Source organism: Glandiceps talaboti, chromosome 21 (genome assembly GCF_964340395.1).
Source record: "Glandiceps talaboti chromosome 21, keGlaTala1.1, whole genome shotgun sequence".
In the NCBI taxonomy this organism is placed as follows: Eukaryota; Metazoa; Hemichordata; class Enteropneusta; family Spengelidae; genus Glandiceps; species Glandiceps talaboti.
The window spans coordinates 11,397,908-11,421,682 of record NC_135569.1 but is presented as its reverse complement, the minus strand read 5'-3'; the positions used below and the strand labels follow the sequence as shown (position 1 = coordinate 11,421,682).

The following is a 23,775-nucleotide window of genomic DNA, read 5'->3' as shown; positions in this document are numbered from 1 at the left end:
CCGTGGCTATTGCCTTAGAAGGAATAGTCAACAAGACGTCGGTTACTGTGTCACAGTATTGACTGTGTGACATAAAATTACTAACTTTTATCAACAGATCCGAAATTATGTTTGTCCCAGGTTGTGTAATTTGGAGTTTCCGTGCCAGGCTTATGTGTTTAAAACTGTAGCCAGAGTTGACAAAATACTCGAACACTTACGTGTCCTATGTGTCCTACGTGTCTGGAATATTGGGTTCACGTCTTCTCAATAGGTCACATCAGGTCTAGTGAATAGTTTGTCAAAATGTGGGTGACCCTAAAACGAATGACAACCCGAATGACGGAAAACGAATGACAGCATTTCCTGTATGTAAACAGTGGAATGACACCTTTTTCTACATTCAGTTAGTTGAAGGACACCCTCTGCACTGTAAAACGAGTGGAATGACAGCCGCCACTCTATAAAATAAGTGGAATGACAGCATTTTCAATGCTTTGGAACTGGAATGACAGCATTTCCAGTATGTAAACAGTGGAATGACACCCTTTTCTACATTCAGTTAGTTGAATGAAACCCTCTGCACTGTTTAACCAGTGGAATGACAGCCGCCACTCGATAAAATATTAGTGGAATAACAACATTTTCAATGCTTTGGATCTGGAATGACAGCATTTCCGGTACGTAAACAGTGAAATGACACCCTTTTCTGCATTCAGTTAGTTGAATGACAACCTCTGCACTGTAAAACCAATGGAATGACAGCCGCCACTCTATAGCATAAGTGGAATGACAGCATTTCCAGTGGCGACTGTCATTCCACGGGACTAACAATACAGAGGGTGTCATTCAACTAACTGATTGCAGAAAAGGTTGTCATTCCACTGTTTACATACTGGAAATGCTGTCATTCCAGTTCCAAAGCTTTGAAAATGCTGTCATTCCACTTATTTTATATGAGTGCAGTCGAAAATTTCAGGTATAATTTCAAACTTTATGTTTGTTCAAAAGTTCAATTCTATTCAATACTATGGTTTGCCAATACAACTTCAAGCACAACATAATTCCAGAAATTTCGAATCATGTCACACCCAGCTTTTAAAGCTACGGACCTTTCACGGTGCATTTACCCACAACAACATATTGACTACAGGCATATTCGCCACGACACTACACTCACTGTCGTAGTTTTCGGACAGATATCGACTAGTCCTGCGATCGTCGCCGTTTTCTCCGGAACTGCCACATTGTCATACTCAAGCATTCGTACGAAAGATCAGGCAATACTGCAATTTTGATTCAACACTAATCTTGTGGTATCGGTTTTGAGAGCACTAATATCAGCGATCACAAATTTACCGTATGTAACAACACTGCCGCAGTTACCAGTGTTTTCGCTACAGCAAAGTACGCGGAAATGTTACAAAATCACTTCAATATCATTTCGCTCTTATTTAAATCTACAAATATTTCAGTAATAGTTTTCTCCCAGTGCTCCGTTCAAACTAGATGACATTTTCCATGAAATCTTGATGTTTTTTGAGCGAAAATATGTTACGTATCTGGAGCAAAGAAGTGTATGAGATATCGGACAGTGCTCACGTTTACGCGCCCAAAACATAGACTGCCAAGCAGCGCCATGAACTGTGATCGAATCCAGGAGTCGAATTCGGTAGTAGGACAGTGTTCATGATATTTCCTCTGCAAAAACAATCAACTTTAGTGTAACGGTGATTAAAATACCACAATACCAATGTTTTTGCCCAATATTTAAATCAATGGAGTGGCGAAATTCTTAATTTACGCGACAAATACGTAAATCGGTGTGGAAGTTCATGTCCGATTACCAATACTGTCGTCCGATTACTAAGTCATCGATGTAGGGTTATAAATTCGGGGACTACGTCATCCACAAAGTTACTTCTGACTATAAACCCTGTTGAAAAAGACCCTAAAGGAAATGTCTAAGCAGCAGTGATGGGTGTTACTTTTTTGCAGTTTTTATCCAATAGTAATCGTCGAATAACTTGACCCTGTCCGAAAACTGCGACAGTGAGTGTATGGAACGACTTGCCACAAAGTGCTGTTGACATTCAATCTTGCGAGACTTTCAAATCCTACCAGGGGCATGAGGCAACAATTCTGGTGAAATTCGAAAATGATAATGATATCCAGGTAATAAAGGCCCAAGTTAGCTATGAGTCACATTTACATACTTACTTCTTTATTTATAGTATATTTTAATAAACTCATTATACACGTCTACACATATTTGTTATTTTGGGTATGAGGCCAGAAATGATTGTACGTATGTATTTGTACACTTTCTGGTCTTTTAAAATAAATAATGAACATATTGGAGAAGTTCCGAAATCGAAAATGGAAATCACCCTCATACCACAGCACTGGAAAAATGTTTCACCATAGACCCTCCACCAAGTGGGGGGTCTAACGTTACTATCCGAACCAGGGGTAATAATTATAAAGCGCTTTGAGCACAGAGTGGGAAAGTGCATTTAAAACTAACATTATTATCATAAAAACATCCTTTGAAGATTCCTATGAAATATAAATTGCCATTTTTTTTTAAGTGAACAAAATTTCAATTGACTCTAGACGGAGCTCTTTATTTTCTTTAATTTTAGGGTGCTATTAAATAAAAACAAAAGATAAAGAAAAAGATTGTTCAACTCTAAGGTACTGTTCAATTGCCTGTTTCAACGTTAATGGGAGCTAGTACAATGTTTACCTTTGGTACATACATCGATATAACAAAGTGCACTGTCCTAAAAATCTTTTTGACTTACATTTTAGTTGTAATGATCCATTTGCATAATTAATGATTTACAGTAATTAGGCTATATCATAAGAATGCACGCTTCATATTCCATGTAATTCTGTGCATACGTTAACCATAACAAAGCAATCCTGTCCTACAAAGTTTGCTGATGTAGCCTTAAGTTTTGCATAATTAATGATTTTCGGCAAGTAGAATTCAAGCTTCAAATTTCATATAATTGTACCCAGTCATTTGCATAATTAATGTTTTTTTTATTAATTAGACAATTCCTAAGCTTCAAATTTTATATAATTTGGTGGATCCATTGATGATGCTAAAGTGCATGTGCTTGATATAGTTTGCTGTAGTGTTTAATTTTACCCAGTCATTTGCATAATTAATGATTTTTATTAATTAGACAATTCCTTAATGCACACTTCAAATTCCATATAATTTAGTACATACATTGCTGATACTAAAGTACACATGGCTGATTTAGTTTGTAGATGTAGTATTTAAGTTTAATCAGTAATTTGCGCAATTAATGATTTTCATTAATTAGGCATTATCTATTGGTGGTGGTGGGGGTGGTGGTGGTGGTGGTGGTGGTGGTGGTGGACAGAGAGGACAGTCATCATTCAGCTCACATAGACCCAAATAAACTCGGTTTTTCCACCTCAATTCAACTTATCAGTAACTCCATATTGCCTAACATTTAACATTTAGTTCATTTCTAAAGCCCTTCCTCTAGAGGAACGTGTCATGATAATGTATTGAACTACACAAGTTATATATGATCATGATGTATTGGAACCCCCGGGTCCGACGACTCCGACCCGTACCAAATGCTGTCAATCCGATCGAGTACTGACAAGTGTCGAAAGATCTGGGTTGTAGGGCCGTTATTTACGAATACATTTTTACGGACCATTCTTTTTGAAAGTTCGTCGATAGATCATTCGCTGTCATGTGCCACTAAATAATCAACATATCGGAGAAGTTCCGAAATCGGTTTGGAACGAAAATGGAAATCACCCTCATACCACAGCACTGGAAAAATGTTTCACCATAGACCCTCCACCAAGTGGGGGTCTAACGTTACACTAATAGTTGACATGTCGCACACGAGTCCTATTATAAACACACTGGCGGCATCTATGTCCAGCTCAGGCTTACGGCAATTTACTACAGATAAATATACAGAAAAACGAAGCCTTGGTACTTTCATTGGAATTATTTGCAATGCAGTGAAGTTAGTTAGTTAAAAAAATCATAGCCACGTGGCAAACTTGAGGAATGACAGTTTCCCGAAATATTGGACCCATTCATTGCGCTTTGGATTAATTGCTCAATTTGCTTCCATACAAAATAATTGACTGAAATTAATTTCACCAAACAGAGAGTTGACATCTTTCAAACTCAAGCCAACAGTTTTACGATGCAATGTTTGGGCCTTGTGTGATACAAAGTGACTATACATTGATCAGCACGTAAATTTCACCTAGCTGTCCTAAAGGTCAATTGAGGTCACGCCAGATCATTGATAAATTCCAATATTTTGTTATCACGTGCATATATCGATTTACTTTGTCAAGTACCGTATGAACCCGTACTTTTATGGTCAACGCTTGCGCCCCCCCCCTTCTCATTCCCACGTTAACCACCAGGCGTTCCCATGTTTTGCAAGGTATCAAGCACATGAAGCAGAAGGGACATAACGTTGCCCTATACAAAAATGGCAGGGGAACTTCACAAGATGCAAACGATATAAAAAAAAAATATAATCTAAAGTTCAGAAAATTGATCCCTCGTCAAGTTCTGAGCATAATGTAACAAAAACCAAACCATGGATGTCATATTTTTGCAAGATGAGGTTTTTGGCAAGCATCAGGATTTTGAACACAGATACTGGACAGTACACAGATCGTACAAACGACAGCATAAATACGCACACGCCAAATGTATGGCACACGCGTCCTTGACCCGCTACGCTTGTATATTCACAGGGTGAAACAACCAACCACAGAAATACAAACATTTCAGATCTATATTTGCCACGTGGTGTTTTTAATGCAGTCATCATTGATAAGGGAAAAGTACGAGATGAAAAATCTACAACCTCTTATCTTGCAGCGTATTGCAATAGGAGATGGATAGAGTGTTCCGCGGTTTATTTTTAACCACGGTTAAGTCAAGGAGTAGATGTAACCTATAGAAATATCTTTGGAACTTTGAGTGATACATCAACTCGGATAATACCGCACTGTAATCACTTCATCATGATGCAAACACAACAAAATCTGGGCAGTGTGCCGTGGAAATAAAAACCTTAAGCTTTACTGTTACTTTGTCTAAGAAAATTCAACCCCATTCTCAGTTAAAACCAAGAAAAAAAATCAGGGGTCACAATGTTAAAAATAAACTTAAAATCTTATCAAAATGTAATCATTTTAGAATCCAATATGGCCACCGAAATACTGAGAAAATACCAGATTATATTGACGATTTCCTTGAAAACGAGACGGTAAACCCCATACTGTTTATTATTTCAAAAGGACCAGGGCCACACTTCCATAAGCAACGTTTGGAAAGATTTTAAAAGGTTTGAATTTTACGGAATTTGGTTCAAATGGGCTGCTTTCTGAACTGTCAATATCAAAATTTGACAAATAGAACGATCGCGATTCAATTTTAAAAATAGGGTCGACCTGTCGCCAACGTCACCTCCACCTCCACCTCCGTTTCTTGACTCACAATTATTTTCAAACCACGGCTCTTGAATCACGTTTTAGCTTACTTGTCTGTGGTTTTCGCAAGAAGAAGAACAAAAGTAAGCCCAGGAAGAGAAGGAAAGTGGTATTCTGGTTGACCAGCTCCAGGGTAGCGGTATTGCGGTTGACCAGCTCCAGGGCAACATTTCAAAATTTGCTTTAAAAAGTGATTGAGACATAGACGTTGGAGAGACCCAGCGTCTGTGATTGAAATGCCAAAGGGTAAACAGGCCACACAGTATTAACAGTTCGTGATACATGTTGTATGATATATTTTTTATATAATTGTCTACTAGCCAGATGTTTGATGATTGACAGGTTCGACAACACAATGTTCATGGTACCAGACGAAAATTCAGTGTATGTGTCAAACATTGAAGCGTTCTTGTTTAAACAAATTGTTCCAGGGTACGTGATTGCCATTACACTGACGTAAAAAGACAGTCTCTGACCATTATAGAAAATGTTGTACAGTGATTGATCGATAGAGACGATTTGTACAAATGGGGGGCAGAAATTGGCCACAGGAAAAGTCGGACAGGGTGAATAAAGCGATGCACCATATTAACAGTTCGTAGTATGATGCTTTTGACGCAAACTGCCTCCGGTACAAACATGACAAGTATAATGGTAAACAAACTAGTCGCGTGAGACAGTGATAGAACACATTGCTGAACAGTAATAAGCAGTTTTTATTAGTTGCAAAACATGAAGCTATACACGTTATCAAACCAGTCACACTCGGCGAGGTGAGACCATGTCAAGTAGTCCCTGGCCTCTAAAATTCCAGCATACATTGAAGTTATCAGATTGTTCTCATTACAACGTACCAGTCAAGTCACTTGAGTCCGACCGCCAGGTCACCTGACTCTCGTCAAGTGTGACTTTACAGTCCACAAACCTGACCAATCAAAAGCGAGCATCTACTTAATGTTTAACTAGAAAATATTGCGATACATCCAACTATTATCATTTGTGATATAAAACTCCGTTCATTCAGTTAAGGTTCTTTGCTGGGACTAATAGACCCGACGTATAATTATCCTTGTCGTTGGACTCACATAACACCTTGACAACATCACCATGGCAGGTGAGTTTAAAGACCCGAGTTTCAATCCGAGGGTCTTACATTAGTGTTATCTTTTCAGTGGAACTATCAGGATTACTTAGGATCATCCTTTAGTTCTTGACCAACGTTTCATTTAGCTCTGCCAGACAATTTGTTTTCTCGTTTAAATTTTAATCCTAATCAGAATTGGCCTTTAAATCGATGTACAATTATAGTAGACATTTACTTTAATGTCCACTGATTCCATCTCAGGTTCTCGTATTAGTGTTATGTTATCAGTGGATCCATAAGCTTAGGATTACATTTTTTCTGGACCATTTTTTTTCTATATCTCTACCAGACAACTTGTTTTCTGATCTAAATGGTAATCCTAATTTCAACCATCGTCGCAAACCACGGCCTCTTTTACGGCACCGTCTATTACGTGCCCTACCAGTGGCTCGTTATTTCGAAGTTGGCGGAAGAAATAAGAGCTCTGGTTTGCGAGAATGATTTGATTTGATGGTCAGCACTAAACTGACACTGTAATGCTCATCTCAGCTCCACTAGTAAGCATTTACAAGTTCGTTTTAATTCAGGGCAACTTGTCTAGTAACGCTTACGTACACATATATGGAAATGAACACCTCCAGCATTATGATCCTGATGGTGAGACAAGACATCGCTCTTATTTTATTTACCGTATTTCAAATTATATTGTGTTTGTCATTTGTTGTGTACAAACTGAGGTACAAACAATGAAAGGAACGGAACAGTAGATGTTAACGAAACAATGAAGACAAAACATAAGATTGTATTCGTCAAATTTTAACTAATAGAGAATTCTCTACAGTGGTCTGAGATTTGACGAAAACATTTGCCGATGCTAAATTGAACTTTGACGTGTAAACAGACGGGACAATGCAACATTAATATGATCCGTGAACGAAATGGAACCATAGTTTGGTGGAGGGTTTAGGATGGAACCAAGTTCCTCTTAGGAATTGTAGGTACTAGTAGAAATTATGAAAACCTACAAAATTTAAAATAGGTCGTACTGTTAGAGGTTATGCTGCTTTTGAAATACAATTTCACTCTTCGCTATGGATACTTGTAGCAGAATCATCTTGAATTTCAGAAGTTTATATAGCAGTTTGTGCTTGTGGCTATACATCATCAATATGCAGTATTTCTTACTTAGCGAGAAAGAATACCCAACTGCTGAATGTAACAAATTGTTAAATCTACAATACAAACTGGATGAATCTTAATATAATTAGTTTTCCATTATCTTCCAAAACTTAATTGAATGTGGAAACTGGCTATAAGCACATGTCACAGAAATTTACCTATATTAGTATTACAATAGATGCGAATCATTGCTGACAACCGGCCCTTGATCTTTATCATTGACATATGACCTTTGACCTATCTCTAACCTACACCTCACTCTGTTGACTGCTGTATGTGAATTGGTAACACTATCTTTACCAGTATTCGAATTTATCAGAAGGTGCCTTGACCTATCGTTCCGTAACTTTAGGCCAATCAACATACGCTAATACGATCACGTGGTACCAAAGTTCGTGACCTTTGTAATCTTATTTGGATCTATTTTACTTATTGTGCACGGTCAGGCTAAAGTCCCTCCAAGGGCGATAACGAATGGGCCTACAATGAACAAAACATATTGAGTTTCAAATGCGAAAAATTGATTACTTGACTTTTGGAAATTAATCTTACCTGTTGGACTATGGGCAAATACATGAAAATACATACAATATACTATTGGCTGGTGCTTCATGACGTGTATATCAACGGAAATTTTGAGAGCAAGTTTGTTAATAAATTTGATACCGTCAACTGTAAATATATTATTGAACAGTATTACATACCCATGATTCATTGTACTCAGTTTTCTGCGCTCACAGGCAAGCTGTCTGTTAATTGTACAGTCGACTACTAGTCTAGTAGCATTTCCATATCTTTGCTCCAGCCCTTAATGTAAGGTCTAACCACCAAGAGTAACTAAAGTCACCATTTTTACATTTGAAACACACTACTTTTAATTTGTTCTTTTGTAATCCGATTACCTCACACTAATCCCCGCCATCGTCAGTGGTCCCTCTAGAACATAACTACCAGGTGACTATAACAATCATGAAACCATTCACGAACTCTCCTTTATGACTTGCGTCTCTGAATCAGTAACAAAGATCAATATTCGGCTTATTGTTGTGGTTGGTGAGACACAACTGTGATGATACGTATTGAACAGTTGTGTAATTAAAACGCGCCATCTATGAAAATTCATAGCCGTAAACTACAATTGCCCTCTTTACGGAAACGAGAACTCACTTTCCACTTTTGTTCATCGTCGTAAAATCACGCCCTCTACGGCACCGGGTCGTTCAAAATTCAATTCGTAGTTTTCCTTGTGTAAGAGGAAAATAACTTGCGAGAATGAATTTTGTTGCGTCAATGGAAAAATATGCTTTTTTAGACAAAAAGGAATAAACATTCACAGGGATACTCGTATACGTGTATTAATGTGAGGTTTTCGTGATATCATGTAGCCTCGGTTACCCAGCCTCTCGCCGTTGAGGGGGTTACATCCCCAGCAGTAGCCCCCTCAATGGCAACAGGATGGGTAATGATATCCTGCGGATTTGAGCTGACGAAAGCGATATAAAGTATAATTATAACGTGACGATATCGCAATATTAAAAAATACAATGTGAACCTTGACCTTGACATTCAGTGACGTCAAACATGGCAATACGAAGATCTAAAATGACTCGTCAGCGAAACCACACGACGAAACGATAAGGATTGCCTCAAAAGTGTTATTCCCTCACTCGATTATTTTTTTTTTTAAATAGTGGCAATCCGAAAGTAAAATCTGCAGAAACTGACGTTTAAATCTCAACCCTAAACATTAACATTCCATGCTTCTAACTTCTAGTCTAGTTAGATATTGGGTATTTCCATGGAAACGGTTGAAAGACATGAATTTCTTGAATTCATGAATTTGAATTTAATTTAATTTCCTCAGCTTCTTCAAAGTCATCTGATGTAACTAAAATCATATTATTATCTTTGTTGTAGGTCATTACGATTACCTGATATTAGGAGCCGGTCCGTCAGGACTCCAGATGGCCTACCAAATGAAGAAAGACGCCAAAAATTACCTAGTTCTGGAAGGAAGTGATGGACCAGGTACATTTTTTCGTACACAGCCACGTCACCGAACCCTCATCTCCATCAACAAGCGATTCAATCCGTTCCCAGAACACGAATACAACATGAGACATGATTGGAACTCCCTGCTCTGCGACGACCCCGCTCTTCTCTTTCGCCACTATTCGAAAGACCTCTTTCCATGCGCTGATGCCTTTGTGAAGTATATACAGGACTTCGTCGATAGATACAAACTAGACATTTCTTACAACACCAGAATTTCGTCAATTGAGAGAGAGAAAGATAACGGGAAATTTACTCTCACATGCAAAGATGGCCGAAAATTCACTTGCAAAGTTTTGCTCATGGCCACTGGCGCCCTATCTGAGAAATTGCCAGATTTAAAGGGTATTGAACTTTGTGATACATATTCAACTCATGACATCGACCAAGATGCGTATATAGGAAAAGCAGTTTGCGTCCTGGGACGAGGTAACAGTGCATTTGAGGTGGCGAACCATCTGGCTGGCCATGCCTCAATTATTCACATCTATGGAGAGAAGAAATTAAAATACGCATGGGATACTCATTTTGTAGGTGAGTGCCTAGCATACACATTTTGTGCATGGGATACGCTTTTTGTGCATGAGATACGCATTTTGTAGGTGAGTCGATAGGATACGCATTTTGTGCATTGGATACGCATTTTGTACTTGAGTGCATGGGACACGCATTTTGTGCATAGGATACGCATTCTGTGCATTGGATACGCATTTTGTAGCTAAGCGCATATGTTACACATTTTGTGCATTAAAAAAGAAAGGTTTGTGTTTTGGAAAAGAGGTTAGCAGGTGTGTTCATGCGGTGCGCATTTTTTAGTTAAATGCACGGTGCTTAGTATGCGCTTCCGTAGCTACCAATGAGCGCAAATGAAAAGTTTTCTGTTTTGCAATATTTGGGGTGTTTTCTATTCTTGCAGGTGATCTCCGTGCTGTTAACAACACTGTCTTAGATATGTATCAGTTGAAGTCACTTCATGCATATCAAGCATACAAAATGAAAGCTGTCAGTAAAGGCGAGAATGGTAAACTCATCGTACAGTTTGAAGATTTAGTGGCCCATTGGAATCCTCCAGGCCGTGTTACTCTCAGTGCACCGTATGATAAAGTCATCCTATGTACCGGCTTCCAATACGTAGATTTGAGCATCTTTGCAGACGATATCAAACCAAGTAGGTGGTCACGTGACAAATTATTCATTTGAGAATCAGAAAGACATTGGCCCAAAACTTTGTTTTGTTCCGGTATTTTACACACTGTTTGGCTTGAAGCTCAATAAGGACGTATCACCTTTTTCAGACAAAAAGGTTCTAAATTTTAGTCTGAATCTCAGTGTACCGATGTCTTGCCGAACTGCCCTGTTGGGTGTTAGGGCGTTTGTCTGTGTCATTGTGTGTGTGTGTGTGTGTGTGTGTGTGTGTGTGTGTGTGAGGGGGACAGAGAGAGACAGGGAGGCAGAGAGAGAGAGACAGACATACATACATACATACATACATACATACAGACAGACAGACACACACACACACACACATCCACACATACATACATACATACATACATACATACATACACACACACACACACACACACATACATACATACATACATACATACATACATACATACATACATACATACATACATACATACATACATACATACATACATACATACATACATACATACATACATATACACACACGAGGAGACAAAGAGAGGGGGCTTGAACATTGAGGTTTTTAATCAATTTTCCATTTCTACAGATACTGTGAAACATGGAAAGTTTCCAGAGTTGACTACGATGTGGGAAACCAACGTGCCAGATATGTACTATCTGGGAACACCTATGCAGTCCATTGATCGCCAAGCTGCATCTGGCTTCATCCATGGCTTCCGTTACAACGTGCGTACCTTGTATCATCTTCTACAAGAAAAATACTTCAAGACGCCGTACCCCAGGACCCTGGTTGATCGTACAGTAGAGGGCTTAAGTACTGCTATTATCGGTAAGAATGGTTTTGTAGCGATAGTTGTATTTTTAGACGCAGTAGCTTTCTACTACACACTTATTTTTTCATCTTTCATTATCAAATTATCATGAAAAGAAATTGATGGAGGGCCACATTTTAGCACGATGGAATCGGGGAAGGTCACATTTTACGCAACAACCCGGACCTGATTTCCCGCCTTCCCCACTTGTTATAACTGAAGGCTTCCTAAAGTAGCTCAAGAATTATTTGTGTATTTTCAGTTTTGTAACGTTGATGACTTCCACTACACGAGACGTTTACTGTAAACGTGTCCTTTCATTTGTTTACAGATCGTGTGAGTACAGCGGCCAGTATTTACCAAATGAATAATTTCTTGTGTGACGTCATGGTTGTATCAGACGACAAGGACAGTAAAGCTGAATATATGACCGACCTACCTAAAAAATATGTCCTCGAAAATGAGAACTTCAAGAAGCTAAACTATTTCATGATAGTACTGCAGTATGGCTTTCAGAGGTGAGATAGGGTTCCATGTGTTTATATGTAACAGTTGAGGTTTGAGGTAGGGAGATTGAGGTATAGAAATGAAAAGGAAAATATTGACAGACAGACAGACAGACAGACAGACAGACAGACAGACAGACAGAGACAGGCAGACACACACACACGGGCGGGCGGACAGACAGACAGACAGACAGACAGACAGACAGACAGACAGACAGACAGACAGACGGGTTAATGAGCACACAAAGTCAAAGAAAATGGAGAGAGAGGGAGATAGAGAGAGAGCGAGAGAGAGAGAGAGAGAGAGAGAGAGAGAAGGGGGAGAGAACGAGACAGACAGACGGAAGGAGGGAGGGAGACAACGAGTGAGGAGCATCAAGAGAAAGAATACGCTATATCGCACACCTACATATCAAGCTTAGCTGCTTAGCATGGCGGCTTGAGTCTACTGATTAAAAAAGGTCAGAGGGGCCCGGACAGTGTTCAGTTAGTTAAGCCTACCACTGCTGTGCGAGCAAATTATCACACGTTGACCAGCTGAAACGTATCTGATGAATACATTCCTAATCACCAATTTGTTGAACGTATCTATTCCAGATTTGGTGAGCCGGGTGACCATCCAAACAATTTCGTACACATACCTGATTTTTCATCACCATATTGTGGACCGTTCTTACATCCAACCATGTACTACTATCGTAATGGAGAACTGGTGGAAGAATCTGATTTACTAGAATCACTGCTTCTAAGATTCGATGGCAAAGAGTTCCTGGAGGAAAATGGTGACAAACAACGCAACAGAGTGAAGAACTTCGTGAACAGACACGTAAGTTTACATATTGTCTCTGTACCTCGCCGTATGTTTCAGCTCTAGGCAAACATACGTATGGTTCAATATCATATATGAATTAGTTTCAGCTACCCAGAATCTATCACTGGGGGCTCTCTTCATCCGCCTCTGTGTCTGGATGGCGGAAGCCAAGGAGTCTGGGTAACCGAAACTATATCATAACGACAAAACGTATTTTTAAATACTTCCAGTAATGTTAAACCATAGACCCTCCACGTTGGTTTGATTATCGAAACACTTTTAAGAGACAAAAGTAATTTCACAGCACTAGAAATAGATTGTAATTTTATATTCCCTGAAAGTTCACTCACTTAAATTGCAGTCTTGTAGTTCATATCTCAAATCTGCGCTTCGGAAGGTTGCCGAACAAAGCTAAAAGATGGTGACAGTACAGTCTCTCTGTCCGAACTACGCCCTCTACGCCTACTGTCGTAAGCTGGACTAACTAGTCAAACCTCAATCCATATATTTATTTATTTCGTTTAAAAGCTTTTATAATATTGGTTTGTATTTTCATTCACAGTTGAAACTCGAAGAGGGAAAGGTTTATGACGAAAGGTTCATAACAGACCCAGAGAAATATAAAGAAATATTCACCCCTTTGACAGAAGAGGAGATACAAAAACTGAGCAAAGATTATGCCCATGATGGAAAATGCAAGCCTTTTAGCATTGACATGAAGGGTATGATGTAAATGAACCAGAAACACGTAACAGACGGGTCACTGTGACGTCACCCGAACAGATTAACATTGAGGAAATAAATGCCTCTATATATAACATGACTTTACATAGATATATACAATTAAATAAATTGGAGTTTGTTGGAACATACTATTAAAATAAGAAAATATAAGTTTGTACCTGAAATCGCTGAGCTATTTTAAATGCACACAGTGGAGATGTGAACGTTGAATATATGTTATGTTTAATCGTCACTTACATCCGGGATATCTGTAGCATTGTCTGAAAGAAACCAAAGGAAAGTTTCGATGGCATAATTTTTGGATATACCCTGAAAATGATATTGGCATCATGATTGTAGGAAATGAAAATCAATGTTAGAGGGTGGTTTTATGTTCAATTCAAGTCACAACATTGATATGATATATGATAAATTTTACATAAGTTTGTACATGGATACAAATATTGTCTCAGGCTTGACTATGCAACTTTAAAAGTAATGTTTGTATCATAAGCTAATTTATACAGCTATCATCTTCAAGTAAGAGTCAAATTAATCTGTAAGCTACGTCGTGTTTTTCCCCAATGATAGTGATAAATTAGTGTGGCACGAATGTCATATCTTACAGGCAATCGATTATCACTTACTTATTAATGTAACAGTAAAAGTAAAACAATATTCCCATTCATAAAGTATGTTGTTCAGTAAGTATTTACTTTTCCAAGATGAAAGTAAATGAAAGCGCCAAATCTTAGAGTCAAGTCACGGACACCACTTTATGAGTTCAGCGATGCACGCCATACAGTTAAACGAATTCAGCGATACTGTAAAGTATTATCGGTGGCGGCGCTATTATTTTCAGCTCTTCATGTGTGTTTTTTGTACAAACTGGGACTGATATGTATGACGACCAGTGTATTATTGATTTTACTGAATAAAATAGGATTTTCAAAATTATATCGATGTTGTTATTTTTCCGTTTCTCTGCCTACGCACGCACACACACACGTACGTACGTACGTACATACGTACGTACGTACGTACGTACATACATACATACATACATACATACATACATACATACATACATACATACATACATACATACATACATACATACATACATACATACATACATACATACATACATACATACATACATACATACATACATACATACATACAAGTGTTTCCGACCCAGAGAGGGTAGAAAAATTGCCTCTGAGGTTACAACAGAAAAAGAAATAACATCAGGTAAAATTAATGTTCGTTGCCATCTCCCCCTCCCAACCCTTCCCAGCCAGCATGTTCGCATCTACCCGTTCTTGTCCCATTTTTACAGGCTCCTTTTTACAGAATGAGATGGGTGTAAATACATATAACTATATTTCTTTTCACAAAGTGAATCGTAGGTCAGAACATCTTAATTTGGTGGCTTTGATGAAAAGCGAGTTTTAAGGTTTGTTGGTGCTCCCTCTATACGGTCTCGGACCACGTGGTCTGTACTGTCTCGGATCACATGGTCTGTACTGTCTCGGACCACGTGATCTGTACTGTGCAAAAATGACTATGTCAGTAAAGCAAAGTGACTACTAATATCGTTAATTTGAGCAATAGTTGCAAACCAAGCACGACGATCCCAACTTTATTATTCAACAGCTGGGTTGTTCTTTTCCAAAAAGTTAATCAAACTATCTCAAAATTTCTCCATAAAAATAACACATGTTTGCCGACAAAAGTGTCTTGTTGAATCTTAAACTGGCGAGGATGCATATTGTAAAGAAATTTTTCGCTCATCATCAAAAGAAGGTCACATTTCACTTGGGTCCAATAGGGAACTTGCAAACTCGCCATGTTGAATGTTGCATCATGGGAAATGTGATGATAAATACTAATCACATACTATTGTAAACAATAATGTTACATTGTTTGTTACCACAAATAATCAATTCATAGTCACCCTATCCATTGTGGGAGGTTTATTTTATCATTAGCTCCAGATTAGGTATTACGATAACCACAGAAAATCCCACAGTCCTTTGCGTCTGAGCATGTTCAGTCTGGATTGCAAGTTCCCTATTCTAGGTCTCCCTCTCCAAGTATCGAATGTTGATCACTAAGATGCTGTGCAACGTTTACCTCATTCATTGCAGTATTGATGGCATTGAAACGTGACCATTGTTTATATAAAAGCATGCATACTAGTAGTCTATCTGCTAGACCTCGGATGTTCTTCCGATGAAATACGACACACGACCGAACATCGCTATCGAGGATGGAACACCCGTTCGGCAAGCCCTCACTGCGAACTTCGTTCGCTTATAATATCGAAGGAAAGCCCGAACGTCTAGCAGCAAGACTAGCATACTAGCAACCTAGCCGGGTACCACTTGCCCTGAAAATCACAGCTATTAAAATCTCTCCAAAGTTTCCTTATAAAACTGGTTCCTGGTCATTTTGAAAAAAATAGAAAATTGAGATTTAACATCTTGGTTTCCTTGAATTCGATAAATATGATAGTATTTCTGAAATGGCGTAATTTTATATCATTTTGACTTATTTGAAAAAATCTATACAGTGGCCACTGATTTTTTTCTTGATTCCATCTGAACGAATGCTGCAGACCGTTTTGTCGTGACGTAGGGTATAAAGTCCACATTTTCTGTTCGAATACGTACAACACGTCTTGGCTTGTGTATAGTATAAAGACTCTCGTTTTATTCTGTTATTCATCATAAGATCTCATAATTTTTCTTAAGATTGCTCTTTTTTAGTCTGAAGGAGGACGTAGTTCATTGTTTTGGAGAAACAATCGTAAGAATTGATAGAACAGAATACATCTTTGTTTGTGTTTTTGTTTTGGAAGATGAACAAAACATTGGTCGTAAAAAGCACACAAATGTATAACACAGTCAAACTGATCATTTCGATATACTCTCCATTTTCGCAAAGACTAACACAGTATCGTCGTAAAACCTCAGACCGCAGACATCGTGACGTCACACTAGGATCAAATTTGATTGAACACTGGCTAGGCTGTAGCCCAAATTCTTTTGGAGATTTATCATACGTTTTAACTGATGATACATCACATTTTAGTACAGTTGCTTAGGGCTACTGTACTGTGCAGTTGGCTTACATCCACAGACGTTTCTGGGCGATTGAGCAGTCTTAAAACCAAGATTTAACATTTATGAGCGTTTTTATTTTCGTAAACTATAAATCTCGCTCACAGAGTGGACAAAGGCTAATAGGTGCATATGTTCAACAAGCAAGATTTACAGGAATTGACATAAAATCGATTTTAAATGCTAAATTTGAGTTTTAAGACTACTCAATAGTATATATGGCATGATCGTAGGATATTGAGAGGCTTGTTTTAATATTGTTAGTTCGACCTCACGAATTGTTCAAAATGGCGACTTTCAACATGGCGACTTTACTTCATTTGCCCTTTGTGACCAAGTTTATTACTTAATTATTCAGTGAGGGTGTTCTATTTCTAAATGAACACTTTAGTCATTTATATAGCTGTAAATACTGGTGAAATAACCGCGAAAATTGTCAGCGTGAGTTAAAGTCGGCAGTGTTTTGACAAGTAAACAGGCGACTTTTTGGGGGGTTCATTTTTCGCTTAGTCTACTCGTATCATGAACATTTACCGTTACAGTTATCCTATGCTCCATCCCATGGTCATGGTGCACAGGCCAGGAAGATGGCGCCATGAATGTACACTCTATTCAAATTGTTCAAGACCAGTGCATGTCCACAAACAAGCGCCTATTGAAATGCGTTCAATATCAAAACACTTTCAAAGTGCAACGACCAACGTCATTCGATCAAATCTCTAGTCGTACTCATCACCTACGTCGTCATCATTTACGTTCTTGATTGAGAGTTGGTGACGTCAGAAATGCTTCCGCTGTTTTGATGGAAATCAGTGGACCATGTGCGAATCTATCATTTTCAATCAGAGTTAATAATCGTCAAATGCTTCCACATGTTTGCACAACGACTGCAAATGGGAAATACTGATGTTTAGTGAAAAATCGTCAACGGAAAGATCAACATGACAAAGCTTTCAAATGTACGGATGGCATACTATACATCCCATACGGAGGCTTTACCTTCTCTTAAGTGACTAAAGGCCCCTTAAAGGTGAAGGTCAGAGCAACGTAGTTGTGAATCTTGTATCATGATATGGAGGCAGAAAATGGTATCAGGTGGCGTGAAAACGAGAACGCTTTCGATTAAATTTGCTCTAGGTTGTCAAGAAAATATCAATAGATCAAAAAGTTAATTGACCGACAGGTGATATCACTTTGGTATCATTTAACACGGGCATCCAATTCTACAGATAGGGGAATGGTAAATAAATAAGGATGGGTGTGATTTCCTATAGAAATATATAATTTGCTTTAGGGGTAAACCATTGATACCCGGGGGTGGGGGCTTGAGGAATTGAGCCCACAATTATTTGTTCCGGTCACTATGACAACAATCTTCTTTCAAGAGCAGCTATCAAATATCGTTTTGGCGTACTAGAGATAATATACAAGAAAATCAAAAAACAATTCTGTTTTGAATTATAGCATTAATTCTCATGTCGCGGATATAGCAAATTACTGACAATCCCATATGTACACACGTCTTTGTACTTCAGTCCTAGCAGCATTATATATATATATATATATATATATATATATATATATATATATATATATATATATATATATATATATATATATATATATATATATATATATATATATATATATATATATATATATATATATATATATATATATATATATATATATATATATATATAAAATGAAAGAAGACGAGTCTGATATTACATAGTGGAATTACACTACGGACCGTTTCACCCGAAGGATCGTCAGGAGTTTTGTTAGATGTCAATAAAGTACGAGTAGCTGTTCTTATAGTACTTGGTTGTGTGTGGACATCATTCCTTTCCAGAACCTGTTTCTAAACAATCGACTTATCCCACATTGTTTTTACTATAAGACGTATCAAACGTTATTCATAATATGTCGAACTATAAATAAAGTGTATGGAATACGAAACCTTCGGGTGAAACGGTCCGTAGTGTAATTCCACTATGTAATATCAGACTCGTCTTCTTTCATTTTTATGTATGATAGCTCTCCAAGGTGATCGAGCACTCTACTTGGCGAAAGAAGAATGAAATTATATGTATATATATATATATATATATATATATATATATATATATATATATATATATATATATATATATATATATATATATATATATATATATATATATATGTGTGTGTGTGTGTGTGTGTGTGTGTGTGTGTGTGTGTGTGTGTGTGTGTGTGTGTGTGTGTGTGTGTGTGTGTACATATACAACATAATAAAAAAGTGACAGCACGTAGCGGAAAGTGCTGTACATATCTTCATCTGCTATGACGTTTACTATCTAGATTAAATACAGGTTATTTACCTCAATCATAGCAGCGCAGCTGTGTTTAAAGAACGAATATTCCAATGCTGAATAATTTATCGTCGGTCCTTTAACTTCCAATGTCGATAGCCTTGACTCTCATACATCACTCGACTCGAAGGTGGTATTTACAAAACAGTGGTGGTTTCTGGAAATTAAGAACAAATAAAAAATCAAATCAAATTTTAAACTTGGGTTCACAAGAATGTACAGATTAGGAAGGAAATTAAACTTCAAGGTATTTTTATATTATTAATTACTAGTATATAAATAATGTCCATCCCTTACATTAAATTTACGTCTTTGAAAGTTTTATGTACTAATTATGGAATAAATAACTTTATGCTGACTTCATTCATCGAAATAAAATTGGCATTCTTACAGTGGTTTTTGTTTTTAAAGAATGGTTATTTTACTTATTAACGGATTACATAAAAAATAAAGTTGATTCTGGCGTATTTTATGATCACCAATTTTCGATTATTAGGGGCAAGATCAAATAGTTCAATGTATGATATATTAAAAAATTCTGTTAGTTTTTTAAGTTAGGCCTCAAGACCCCCATTCCTCCCCTTCTAACTATATTGGCCAAAATTGATAATTGTTTCAGACAGCACAATCAATTTCAAATCAGTATGTAGTAGTATGTAGTACTATGAACACAAACCCAGTATATAGTAGTATGTAGTACTATGAACACAAACCCAGTATATAGTAGTATGTAGTACTATGAACACAAACCCAGTATGTAGTAGTATGTAGTACTATGAACACAAACCCAGTATGTAGGGAGAAAAATGCTCTTTTATTGATGCTGCATATGGTCGTTGTGAACGACAACTACAGCATAAAACAAGCCTTTGAAGAACATTTTAATATTCACCTGAGATGGTCATATTATAGCGAGAATTCTTCTATTTCTGGATTTGACATTTTTTTTCTAGAAATAGTTGTATTTAGGGGTACAAAACAGATTCCATTAAAAGTAAAAACGTTTTTGCATGATGGGAAATAAAATGGTTCAACCCCCCCCCCCCCCCCTTATCTAAAAGAAATATGTTTTTATGCTACTTTAAACTATTGATCTCTTCCCTTACGGAATACGTTGGAATTAAATTTACGGTATTTAGGTCTTAATTTTGAAGCTTTATAATTTACGAGAAAAAAAGGAGCTATTACGATTTCCCGAAATACGCCCTCATTGACACATCATGTTGACAGTTGTAATTGACCGTGACGATAGAAATCAGACGAAATTGCTGGGCCCGCCATTATCGACGGTATAAAAAAACAAAAACAACTTAACACTAATGCATGCAATTCATAAAATCAACACGAGGGCATAAATGCTTATGTTCGCAACCACCAAAAGAAGAATGACCGGTAATTCTATTGGTGATAAATGTAATCTGCTTTCTACATTTCAACGACCTTTCTATGATTACAAAGTATTCTGACCGAACAAGACACAGGCAATGTTCTTTTCTTCAAATAACATGTCTTTCATGATTCTATCATAATATCAGAGATATATATTTAAATATTCTCTGATATTCTCTCTTTGGGTCTGCAAGTGTGGGTTGGGATGTATGTGTGTGTGTGGGGGGGGGGGGTCGGGTCGGTAGATAGGTAGATGTAGGCAATATGTGTACATGTGTGTGGGTGTGGGTGTATGTGGGGTTATGTGGGTGGATGTACAATTCACTGTTCACTAAACCTTTTGGATTAATTATTGTGAAATGGTATTCTCTCGTGCTCTGTCTACCTGTCTACCTACCTACCTACCTGTCTGTCTGTCTGTCTGTCTGTCTGTCTGTCTGTCTGTCTGTCTGTCTGTCTGTCTGTCTGTCTGTCTGTCTGTCTGTATGTATGTATGTATATATGTATGTATGTCTTTCTGTCTGTCTGTCTGTCTGTCTGTCTGTCTGTCTGTCTGTCTGTCTGCCTACCAGTCTGTCTGTCTGTCTGTATGTCTGCCTGCCTGTCTGTCTGTCTGTCTGTCTGTCTGCCTGTCTGTCTGTCTGTCTGTCTGTATGTATGTATGTATGTATGTATGTATGTATGTATGTATGTCTGTCTGTCTGTCTGTCTGTATGTCTGTCTGTCTTTGTCTCTGTCTGTCTGTCTGTCTGTCTATCTGCCTGTCTGTCTGTCTGTCTGTATGTCTGTCTGTCTGTCTGTCTGTCTGTCTCTGTCTGTCTGTCTGTCTGTCTGTCTGTCTCTGTCTCGCTGTCTCTCTCTCTCCCTCCCTCTCTCTCTCTCCCTCCCTCTCTCTGTCTCTCTCTCTGTCTCTCTCTGTCTCTCTCTCTCTCTCTCTCTCTCTCTGTCTCTCTCTCTCTCTCTCTCTCTCTCTCTCTCTCTCTCTCTCTCTCTCTCTCTCTCTCATACACATAATTTCTTAAAATCCAATAAATTACATTTGAAAATATCCGATGTTTTGATAAATTCTGGGAATTGTAAATCAATATATTGATATAGGAGTTGAAAATAATCAGATGAAAAATTATATATCATAAAAAAAAAATATTCTATAAATTCCCGTTTGCAATAAATCAGTGATTTGAACATCAATATATTGAGATAAAACTGGGATTTAAGTTGGTATATTACGACCAGCCCACATCGATTATTACCGTGCAATTGTAAGACAGTAATGATACGATGTACGTGTAAAATGAGTCAACATATTGACATCGCAATATATCAGAAGTGTGATTTGATATTTTGTAGTGCTAAAATGACGTCAGGGTGACGTTATCGTTGAAAGCAAAACATTCTATTCGTTGAAATGCCTCCTCTTTCTTGGCGTCGAAAATACTTTAATTGTGTCATTCCTAACAACAGAGATGAAACGAATATATTTGTACCATACGTCAAAATCCAAGGGTAAGCTCGAATTCTAGTCAAGCCCATGACTACTGCACAGAATTCTGTGCTCCCCTCAACAGCGTTCACATAAACATGGTGACGTTGTCGCATCCACACGTGATTTTAGTTTAAAAAGACTGGAGGAGGAGTCCTGGTTGGACATTTGCATATCATATCAGTCCTAGAAACATGAGAAAGGTCAAAAACGTTTTGACAGCCTGTCAATTTGTGATGGATTACTACTGACATGTGCCGTTCACGCTTCGTTCAGAATGTGGTCGAACCACAATTAACGCCTTGAGTCACTGGCTTGACTAGACGGTAAAAGTGTATACTGTCCGTCATGGAACTAGACTACTCGAATTCAGACTATCGGAATATATATCATATTAGTTGCTCTGAATGTAGTGTATTATATTATTAGCCAAAATAAAAACAAAACGTGTGTTTTCGATAACTCGATCGACCCTAATTTAAACCGCCGACCCTAAACATGTTTTAAAGATTTAAAACAAAAAGATAAATTCTTTGTCTTCTTCAACCGACCTTCACACAAGTCTGTTTTCTTTCCCCAGTGATACCTGTACATATTTTATAAAAGTATGATAGAATGTGTATTCTGACCGACATTTCGTTTCTGAGGCCATGTTATCGGATACAGACGATTATTGTTTTCGCCTATAGCCAAAAATCACTATATGTATAATTTCAAAGGGTTTAGTTGAAAATAACGAAAACAAGTAAGATCTATATTGTATCACGTGTCCAAATTTCAGACTTATTAGACCGTCAAAATATTGATTAATATTCTTTGGACTGAAATGTACGTGTGTTATATCAATAATAATAATAATAATAATAATATTTATTTCTTTTATAGCGCATTACATAATCAAAGAAAATCACAATGCGCTTCACACAAACACTATATAAAAAAATCAAATATAAAAAAAAACAAAAAAAAAAAAAAACATTACATTTGTTAAGGGTTAGCTCATTACATTACCTAACTAACATTTAAATGTATAATCGTTAAGTTTCAAACAAAACGCTTAGATGAAACAAATACATGTAGGATTTGTTTTTAACACATGCTACGTGACGAAATTTCGGGGTTTCATATACAGCTAGAATTTAGAACATCGAAATATCGACAAGAATCTCTTATTGTGTTATTAGCCAAAATGACTTCAAATGTAGAAGCTTCCTGGTTTGGTTTTCTAAGAACGGACAAAAACTACGCCATATACGTCAATCAATATTCCTGAATCAGCTGGATTTTAGACCTTTGAAATATAGTTGTTTTGATTAAAGTGTGTTATATTAGCCAAACCCCCCATGGCTGTAGTTGAATCAGAACTTGATTAGAAAAATATGAATATTTCATCTAAGCAGCGAACCATAAACTTTCATACTGTCTTCATAAACATAATTATGTAAACGTTTCTTAGGGGGAAATGATCTGCTATTGACAGAATATCCCATAATATCTCATCGTCTCAAATGGTAATCCAAAATCTTAAACGTCAGTATTTTACGAATACGGTCAAATGAGGTGCAGGTAGGCA

General features: G+C 37.4%; 1 protein-coding gene across 1 annotated transcript; it reads left to right on the top strand.

The window, feature by feature from the left end:
• Positions 1 to 9,675: 9,675 nt before the first annotated feature.
• LOC144451209 (FAD-dependent oxidoreductase domain-containing protein 2-like) lies at positions 9,676 to 13,855 on the top strand (the record flags this gene model as incomplete). The annotated part of the gene is made up of 6 exons (XM_078142008.1): positions 9,676 to 10,354; positions 10,737 to 10,988; positions 11,580 to 11,822; positions 12,137 to 12,323; positions 12,909 to 13,137; positions 13,685 to 13,855. Coding segments are annotated over 6 exons (1,761 nt in total), but the record flags the coding sequence as incomplete, so codon positions are not given.
• Positions 13,856 to 23,775: the final 9,920 nt, after the last annotated feature.